The 10,616-nt window shown below is 30.4% G+C and overlaps 1 protein-coding gene across 1 annotated transcript in view; it reads left to right on the forward strand.

The window, feature by feature from the left end:
- Positions 1–219: 219 nt before the first annotated feature.
- Positions 220–10,616, forward strand: part of LOC108739790 — a 93,475-nt gene continuing 83,078 nt past the window's right edge. Inside the window, exon 1 of the mRNA XM_025975712.1 lies at positions 220–471. Within this exon, the coding sequence (XP_025831497.1) occupies positions 399–471 (73 nt within the window). The 5' untranslated portion in view covers positions 220–398. The remainder of the gene's footprint in view (positions 472–10,616) is intronic.

The raw sequence follows: 10,616 nt of genomic DNA on the forward strand, positions 1-10,616 counted from the left end.
GGCATGTCGAAAAGTAGAAACAGAAATAGAAATTTTAGTTGATACCTTAGACTGCATGTTCAGATATTTCCATTTTATGCTAATCTGAGCAGCAGTTTCTTTTTTAAACGGCAATTTTGTAGCGAATAAGCATATCGATGCGAGTGAATGAATTAACGAAAGGAAAACTGCAAATATAGAGGGGGACATGGGTTTTCTCTTGGGGCCAAGCTTAAGCATTTCACTTAAGAACAGCATTTGTTTGTAACATCGAGGCAGTGTATGCACGAGGTGCAAGAGGAATCACTCGTGCTCATTTTATTCACCGTCACACTTGGGGAGATTACGTTCCGGTAAAAATTAATGGGGAAGTGTTTTAGCTCCTGCGTGTGATTTGTGTTTGGATTAAGTGTGCTACGATGAATTCGATACGAAATATAATTCTACTTACCGCCGCAACGCTACTTACCCTTTTTTCTTCTTCTTCTGTTGGTAAGTCTATCTATATTTTTTATGCTTTCATGTTAACGCCGTTCTTTGATCCAAAAGAAAATCCTAACGGCCTATTTTATAACATTATCGTTATTTAAAACTGTAAACAAAAGCTCCAACAAAAAATAACAATAGCAACAATATCATATACCCATACATATGTATACAGATACATACGTAACAATGAGCAGCAATTAATTCTTATGTTGTTGCCCCTGCAAGTGCAACATTTGCCGAGGTGAAAGTGTAACTGGCTAAATTATGATATAATTAGCTAATGTGAAATAATTTAGTTAATTAAGTAAATAAAAATTATAAAAACAAGAAGGAAGAAACCTAAAGCGTTATATTTGATGATAATAGTAATAAAACAGTAAAGTTTATATGACATTAAAATAATTAGCTTTTGTATATGTACGTACATATGTTTCATAAGGGATATAATTAATTTCAAACTAACCCATGTTAAAAATAATTTCTAACGTTAAACATCGTAATTAAGTTGTAGTTTCCTTATCATAACATCTAACATTTAATAATTTAAAATTGAAAAGTTTTATTTATTTCGAAATCGAAAGTATGTTTGGGAGTAAGGATATTTAAAGAACGTTTTAATAAATGAAGTGTTTTTTTTTCTTGGCGTAGATGTATTCCATTGCTTTGCACATGTACGCTATTTCAGAACAAACTCAAAATTGATTTTTTTCTATTAATATTTTTGCTGTTAGTTTGTGCACAGAATTAATTAATTGTCATATTATTTAATAATTAATCGTCAAACAGATCCATAAATTCCAGACATACTCTCCCGGATTTGGCATTATTTGTGGTCACGTGTATTAAAATTTCCGTACATGCATCGTTATACGATTACTTGATCACAAGAACAAGAAATACCGAATCAGAATGTAGAAAGGAAGGACATTAGTAGGTATAATACATACGTCACTGATATGTCAAGGACCAATTCTAGACGCCTAAAACCTCTTTCAAATAACTCATTCCCAAAATTGTCTTACTCTCTCTACTGGTCAACCTTCCCTTAATCGTTTGGACTCGGTTTCTAAATTAAAATGGTAAAAACCGTAAGCAAGAATATTGAACCTCAAAGACCCTGACATTTTTAAAATGCTCTGGGGAATTTAGTACGTTTAATTGCCTTTCTGATATATCCGTATGTCTCTTTTTATTATTATTATTATTATTATATCAAAACTACTTTTTCTTTTACGCGCGACATTTTTAATATCTTACCGTTAATTGCAATTAACCAATTAAAATTTATTACAAGAATTAGGAAATGCCTTGAAGTTTTTTTGAACAACTTGCCACTAGATTGTAATAATTAATGTGAGTGAGGAAACGGTTTTAATTAATGTACTTATATTGAAAAGGATTGATTAAAACAATTTTTACAGAGCAACTTAAAGATCACATTTTTTAATTACTTTAAGGTAAAAAATCTCACATTTTATAATAACAATTACTATATTTGTTTAAAATGCCACCTTAAAATGTTGATTTTAAATTTTAATTTTAATCAATCCATTTAAATAATAAAATCAGTCCAATCTAATTTTCAAGGCTTAATTGATACATTTTTTAAACTTCAATTTTTTTGTTGCCCTTAAGTAATTAATTCTGATTTAACTAATTTTCAATAGAGTAACACTGTGTAGCCTTCACTAACCTAACACAGTTTAAAATAATAGAAATAGCAATAATATGATATTTGACTTTCTCTACGTAATTTGAAAGAAACGTCTTGAAAGAAACGCACTAATTTCACATTGACGAATATCAAAATATTTTAGTATTTATGCAGAACATTTATCTAAACTGTACCACAAATTTAAAAAAGTCAGATTTGGTTACGTTTTTCTTAGTTTGTGAGAATCTTAATCTCATATTACCCCCTTTATATTGCTTTTAGCCTAAATAATTTAGCCAATTACAAGAAGTGTATCAGCACCTTTAGCGAGTGAGATTATTTGCATTTCTTCTTGTAGAATAGATTATAAATTGATTTACTTATCATTAATTTGGACCACGACTTTTTCATTATCTTTTTAGACATCGCTTTATAAAGAATACTTGTAAAAGTAAAATAGAAAGTGACAATTTCTTTCATTTTTGGACATGTTTTGAAATGTTACTACAACTTTGTTATTTTCGATAATAGTCATAGTAAATAGATTGCTAACTATTTACGCCTGTGGCAAGTAGACAAATGAACATAGAGATATTCTATTAGGTACATCCAATCATCAAAGTGTGGCATCATCTTTTTTAGATTATACGTTTTCTTTAAAAGATTTTGAGAGTTCAGTTAGTTCAGATTTTCAGATAGACGTGGTTGAAAAAGAAGGAGGATAAATAGATGCTTTCTATAGAAAACTTGTAATGAAATGTCCGCGATTACATCTGTGTATGTTTTATGGTTAATCCACTAATTGACAAAATTTGACTCTTAAGGCGTTTTCACATTTACGAATACCAACACCTTCACGATACGATTTACATGCATGAAATTACGCGTCCAGCGGCATCGTTATTGTTGTCGTGTCGGTGTCGTATCGGTAAATGTGAAAACGCCTTTATGGTCACAAATTTAAAGCGGGCGAAGCCGTGGGCATCACGGCCAGTTAACAATTAAATGAAAGCACCGGACAAGTGCGAGCTTGATTCCCGAACCAAGGTGACAACAATACAATAAATAGGGCAAAAATGTGGTCCGCAACATCCGGAAATAAGTTGAGGTTTTTATTACTTTTTCATTGAAAGTTTCATATTTTTCCAATAATATCTGTTAAACTGGCTATCTGTGTGCATTTTACATAGATACACTTTTCCACCCTGTATGTGAAAATATGGGGGTAGGGGAGAGGGATTTTAGGTAGTACATTTTTGGATATACTTGAGTATGTGTCTGCTTAACTTTTTATTTTTTTTTGAACTTACCAAATCTAGAACAATTGTTAATAGCCATAATCATTACTAATATTTTCTGATCAAAATAATGTGTTAATTGTACTGAAAAAAAAAATAGTTGATTATATTATTTCATTAATAGAATATATGAAGGTGCTAGTTGCTGTGTCATATTATTTTCCGTTTTTAATACCTAATTTATATATGTAAATTATAAAAATTAGTGTAATAGTCCTTTAGCATAGATTGTGTTTTTATCAAAGCGCATGCGCCAGAAAATCGCTTTGCTGAGAAAGTATTAGTAATGCATACGACCAAAATTTTTTAGCCCGAATTTCGTTAGCAGTATATTTGAAAATAACGGAGTAAGTAATTGTGATAAGTTCCTCATTACTAGACATTTTTCAAAAGATACCCAACAACCCTACATGACATACGAAAAATTTAAGGAACCGAAACTGCTCCTTTCAAAATTTTCCGTTTAGAAATCACTATTCTGTAGATAAAAAGAAGTTCAATGAGTTTTATTACTATACCAAGTCAATCAGAACTCAAAAATACATTATTTATATTAACAGAAAGTATTTTGATAATTCTTAAATTTTATTACGAATTTATTTGAATGTTATGGTATTTGTTGTTTCTATTTTAAATGTATGTGTTTTCTCAATCAATAATTAATATTTTCAAATCAAAAACGAATATTAAAGGAAATTGATATATGTTTACTTCCAAAAATCTTTTAATTAATCTAACGTAACTATATATGAATACATATGAATCTAAAACAAAATACACTACAGTTATAGGTTTGTTAAACAGTTACATTAAAGTGCAAGTTACATTAGGAAATTAAACTACATTTTAAGGAAAAATGCATCATGTATATATTTGCCAACATATTTAACGAAGATAGGAAACATCATCTTTTTCTAAAATAGTTTATAATTGAGGCTACGACGTTTTCTCGACTTAACGTAAAATTGCATTGAACTATTGAACTTTAACAAAGTGAAAGTTATTTTTTTTCTAAAATTAGCCGCGAATCGTCGTATATATTATATATTTTTTAAATCGTTAACAGCATTATGTCATAATGTTGAAAAGCCAGCCAACAGAATTAATATAGGTAAACATTTTTTTAATGATTTGACCTTGGATTTTTATTGTATGCCCGGAAGAATTAACGCTATACTAATTCAAAAATTTTTTACAATACAATGATGACAAGAAATCGTTTTAGGTAAAGAAAATGTCAACTCGGAAGTCATTTTTGACTTAAATTAGTCTTAAAACAAGTGTTATTTACGGATAAAGTATTTCATGGAAAATAATGGTGTTAACGAGATGCTTAACAGCCATAAAAAGTAGCTTCGTATTGCGTGTTAGCCTCGAAAATTATTGAGCCAGTTTGTATAGGTAGATTTCTATATATTTACAATGAAAGTGAGCAGGTATATGCATTTATTCAGATAAACTAAATATTTATTGTAATTAAATGAATCTTTTCGAATTCATTTTAAACTTAGAGTGCATTTTATCTGAATTCATTGGCGCATGAAGTCGTAGAAACCTGCACCTATCTCTTTATTTGGAAAAGAAAAAATACCATTTATTTTCTATTAATTTGATGTCATAGTTAGGTCAGTAATATGGCAAACAAAGCCTACACAAAGACATTAAAAGTAATCCTATATGTTAGAGGTATTTTTATTGACTCGATTGTTAACCACTATAAACTATAGTAGATAACGTCCAAGCAGCCAATGTTTTAAGTCAGAAGTAGAAATCAGTGAACAGGCGCTACTCAAGGTTATTGCCCAAACTACCACTATACTATGAGCTCCCGGAAAATGATACGCATATAGGTACATATGTACATAATATTAGAAAGTCATTAATTGCAGGCGTTCAGAATAAACAAACTGCATTGAATGCGGCCATGTACCTGAAATTAATTACTGTCAGGAGGTAGACAACATTAATATATTTAAATAGTTTTTCCTTTTATCATTTCGAGATAGGTTTTTAAACTAGACTGAAATAGTTTTAAAAGGAATTAATAAAACACAAAAAATAGGTTTAGACAAAAAATAATAGATATGTGTCACAATACTGTTTAAGCCAATAATGAACCGCTACTTTGTTTAGAAAAAGTCTACACGAAAGAATAATAAATTAGCATATTTTTAAAAGCAGATATGTGTATCTAATGTTGAGGTAAGAGATAACGTAGCAATTACTTGAATAACTTCAGTAAAAACGCATAGCGGCCATTTCAACAGAACCCCGAGCGCCTTAATAGTATATTAACTACAACTATAGATGTCAGAGCGGTGTACTTACGTAGCAGGGCGAATAAAAATAAAATGCAGCTCCATTGTGTCGTAAATAATAAAGGCTACCTAAAGTCGTTCAAGAACATTAAAAAAACGTAAATTAAATAAAATGTCAATCTTTTAAAAAAATGAAACAAAGAAACCACAGCGATTTATTCGCACGGTCAACCTACTAGTTTGTAATGGGGAAGACTGTAGGAACAGAGGTATGATTGCACATGGAAATAAAACCAGCTTGTCAGAATTGAAAAGGAGATGTACATCATGTAGTGATAGAGAGAAGTAGACCTTGTAGGAAGGTTAGTAAAACCACCTCGATATGTGTAATTTTTGATGAAAATTTTGAGTGGTCTTCCGTTAAAGTAACAGTAATAATACTGTAAATGTTTATGTACTTCTATTGTTTTCTGAGAAAATTCATCTTATACTTTTACGAATATATTTTGTAGATTAGACGCATATGATAGAAATTTTAATTTCCTTGGTAAATTGTATTCTACAGAACCAGAACAAGATGAAGTTATGATTATACCACATGAGGAATTTCATAAAGACTTAAATAGTAGTACCGTATATACTTAATTTGATATAAACCTAAAAGAAATATTTATTTTCTGTAAAACGGTGCCTACATAACCTTAAATATGGTTACGATTTGGCTAATTTTGATCGTTTTATTGCTTAAGCCCACAATTTATTGTATTTTTTTATTATTTGGGAGATATGGTATCCAGTTTCTTTACATTCCGACATTGTACACTGTCAGTTTTGTTAAATTTTATAAAACTCGGGAATTTAGCTGGTTTGTCTCAATTGCACTTATGAGATTTACATTAAGCTATCCTGTTGTCAAACTCATAGTAATAGCGACACGTAGCGGGAGACAATGGTAAAAATCTCCATTATTACGCAACTGCAAGCCAATTTTGTGACATTTATTAGGAACTCAAATTCATAATAAATAACAATAGTAATAATTATTTGTAATTAGATGTTTAACATGATTATTTTAATAGATAGATATTTATATTGTGCAAAGTAAGAATAGATTTTATGCGGCTATTTGTCAGTAGCAAGTCGAAGCAATTGGTAATTCATTTAAGCTTTCTCTGTTCGCATTTCTGTAGAACATACAAAAAATGCACTACTAAATCGTCAGAACAGAAATTGTAGTATGCGAGAGCGCGTTGTGGCTTTCAGTAATGTTTACATACCGCTGCAGTAATGGCCATTGTCAATTCGTGTCAGAAGGCATTTTCCAATTGAAAATAAAAAAATATCCACTGTGATTTACTTACGATTAGTTATAGGTAATAGTTATGGATAATTTGTGGTGAACCGCTTTGCTATTTCCGTTGGCAACTGATAAAAAATGAAAGTTAAAATTACATGGAGTTGCCTGAAAACAATGCAAATAATGAGTTGATCCATTTAGGTATCTCGGTCTGATGTGAACTTTTCACTTTCTCAATAGATTATCAGACGAAGGTTGCTAATTAAGTAATTTTTTAAATCTCCGTTACGATTTAGTTAGACACGTTACATATTTTATTCCGTATAACTACGTAACAGACCGTGCTGTTTCTTGTGTAGCCCGGAAAAAGGTTTTGACAAGTGTGGGTGAGTTGTTTTCACAAATTCAATTGTTTTAAATGAAGCCTATTTTAATGCTATATAATTATGACATGTATTCTATTGAACGCATTTTAAATACTACAGAAGCTTGGATTAAATCGATGAAGAAAAAGTTCTTTACAGTCCATAAACCATAACTTGTTCAGCTGATTGCGTTAGGCCGACGTTGAGGAAATAGCAAATGAACTACCAATGTTATGCAATTGACTGTAGAAATCGAAAGCAATTTAATAATATGTATCTGGAACCAATTCACGATCCCGTCTGTTACAGAATATAGAAAATGAAAGTAATATTTGATTGTCAAAATGTACAAGAATTTCACTAATATGCCTAAATATTATTCTGCTACCTTATCCGATCATCGCCATAAAGGGACACCACATTTATTTGTATACACGGTCTATTAGATCTATACAAATTTTTATATGTATAGCAACAAAACTTTTATTTGGCATACGATAAGCAGTTATAGTTCATTATGGGATTTCACTTCTTGTAACTCCATTTTAAGAAACGCAGAGATAATCGCAATGTTTAGTTACAAATATTTATTACTAATTCGCAATAATAATTTCGACATATCGTACAGTGGCGAACCTATTATGTATTCGTATATCTAAATTTACTGCTAAATTGAATTAAAAACTAGACCTAAAGCTTTTATTCTTAATGAGTATATGTATGTATTTTAAGAAGCGTTTTTATTACCAATGGGAAATGTTTGGTAATATCAAAAACGATAGTTTAGTAGTTGACAATTGATTTACTGCAAAAGTTTGAGTGTTCTTCGAATGTACTAAAGGTATACATTAATACATTTGTAAATGCAAATTATTAACTAAAAGAGTCTCTTCATCAATTGGTTAAGTCAGTGTCTATTTATACGACTTTTTTGAGATATTGTAAGAACCAATGCCATTATGGAAGCAAAAAGAATTTTAGTTGTGACAATCAACGTCTCACCATTTCGTCTTCTTCCGCAAGGCTTCTTAAACGTGTCATTATCATATCCAAATTCAAAACCGTTGATAACCAATGACATTATGATCCTCCTTGGCGAAGACTTACACTAGAAGGGAAAAAGTTGGTAGTTTGTTGCAATAAATAAAATTATTTTTGCTTCCATTTTGACACGATTTGTGCTGTCTGTAATAATACAGGTAAATTTATATAAATCAAAAAGAAATAGGCGAAATAACCAAGCGGCATGGCTTAGAGGTTTAGACCATTGTTTCGATTCCGAGTCCATCTGCCCTGGTTCAAGCTTTTTTGTGGTTTCTTTCGGTCACTCGAACAAATGATGAGGCAGTAATATTCCACAGATAATCTTTCATTATCTTTTTTATTAATTTCGTCCGTCTCATCTTTCTCATCTCAACCACCATCCATCGATTTCCACGACTTCTTAAAGCTTTTAGGTGAGATTTTAGTTTGACAGGGCACCTTCTCAGACATGAAGGGTTAGTTAGAAATATATATTTGAAGCGAAAACAGGAATTACGAGGGACAGAGGTGGACCTAGATTGGATTACTGTTTGCAAATAGTTAAAAGAAAGATAGAAGGTTGCTCTAGTTTTCGAGAAATGCGAAGATGGCTCAATACTGAAAGAGGTAGAGGTGTGTCCAAACAGTCTTCAAACTAAAGACTTCATGATGTGAAGATGTTGTATCTGTTTTCATATAATACTGTTATATTGTGCCTTCATAGTTTTATTTTTCTACAGGAACTATTCACTTTGTAAAACCTAACATACCTGATTTGAGAGGTATGTCAATGCGTTTCATCAACCTTTGTTCGCAATAATTTGGCATTGTAATTGTCGTTAATTGTAATAAAAAGAGCGTGTCGTATGCAAAAAGTGTTATCTAAGTAAAGTAACGTTCTTTTGACATTAGAATTCAACATAAGTAATACTTGCTTTATTTCTTAAATTACGTATACTTACCTATCTGTAATTGCAGTATCTTGCGTTACGAAAAGCATTTCATGGGCATTTTTTAAACAGTTGCTCACAGCTTTCCTAAGAAGGCTAAGCAATGTGACCTTTCTATGTTTTCCTTGTGCATTTTGAATTCAGTGTAGACTATTACATAAGTAATGATGAAAACCTCTTGAAACCGTGGAGTCTTGGAATACTTTGATTGCCCAAATGAGCTAGACTTTTTGACCTTAATTAGTAAACAAAACATTAAAAGAATTAATTATATCGTACCATTTCTATTATTCGTAAATAAATCGGTCCTGTTAGAAAATCCCCGACTATGGGAATATAACTAGGTACTACTACTACTTTCATTGTAATAGTTAAAAATACAAATTTTTTATTAGTCAAGTACATAGTTTTCGCATTGGCTTGTTTTATTATTACCGCGGGGGTTGTTTAAATTATTAATTTCATTGATTCTATTGTTTATAACAAATCCTTTTATTGATAAAAAATTATTTTTGTTAAATTCTTAATCTTAAACAAATTGATGGACATTTTAACAATTTAACACTTATTAACCAAATAATTTGTTTTCCGAAATACGCAAATTAACCAATGATCTTTACTAATTTTACTGTATTAAATTAAATAGTAGCGTCATTCGTTAATTAACCTTAACAAGGATCTTCGTTAAGTGGCGACCAAATCAATTAACTACTTCTTTTGTTGTAACACAATCTAATGTACCTATAATATTCGTTTCATTTTTTGGGCTAGTTTTTGCAAAAACGCAAGCAGGTTTACCTCAGTTTCAGTGCAATTTTATTTTTGAGACAGTTGTTCGACTGATTCACCAGTAATTGTTATAGTACGTGATCGTCCGGACTTTCTCTCAAATTTGAAAGTATACTGTGACCTTAAAAACATTTCACACTTTTAATTTTGTCCCGTTTGCAACGTATTATTAATGCGATTCCAAAACTTGACCGGCATGTCTTTATTTTATTAAAATGTACCTATTTAGAGTTGTAGGTTGTCTAATATATGTATCTATTTATAGAATCCTAGTTATTATAATTCATTAGTATGAAAAATTTTAAGTTGCCTATATTATTAGTATCTTAAATTTTAATTTTCATGAAGAATTTTTAATTATACGTTTATACTGTCTTCTAAAAGTAGACCACTATTTGATACTATTATTAATTTTAAAGCGCACAAATTTCCCGCTTTGAATTTTCGATTTGACGATTGATCATCCGGAAAGTAGTAATCAAAAATTAAAATAATTAATTAAGTAATTTTTTAA

Source organism: Agrilus planipennis, unplaced genomic scaffold, assembly GCF_000699045.2.
Source record: "Agrilus planipennis isolate EAB-ADULT unplaced genomic scaffold, Apla_2.0 scaffold164, whole genome shotgun sequence".
NCBI lineage: Eukaryota > Metazoa > Arthropoda > Insecta > Coleoptera > Buprestidae > Agrilus > Agrilus planipennis.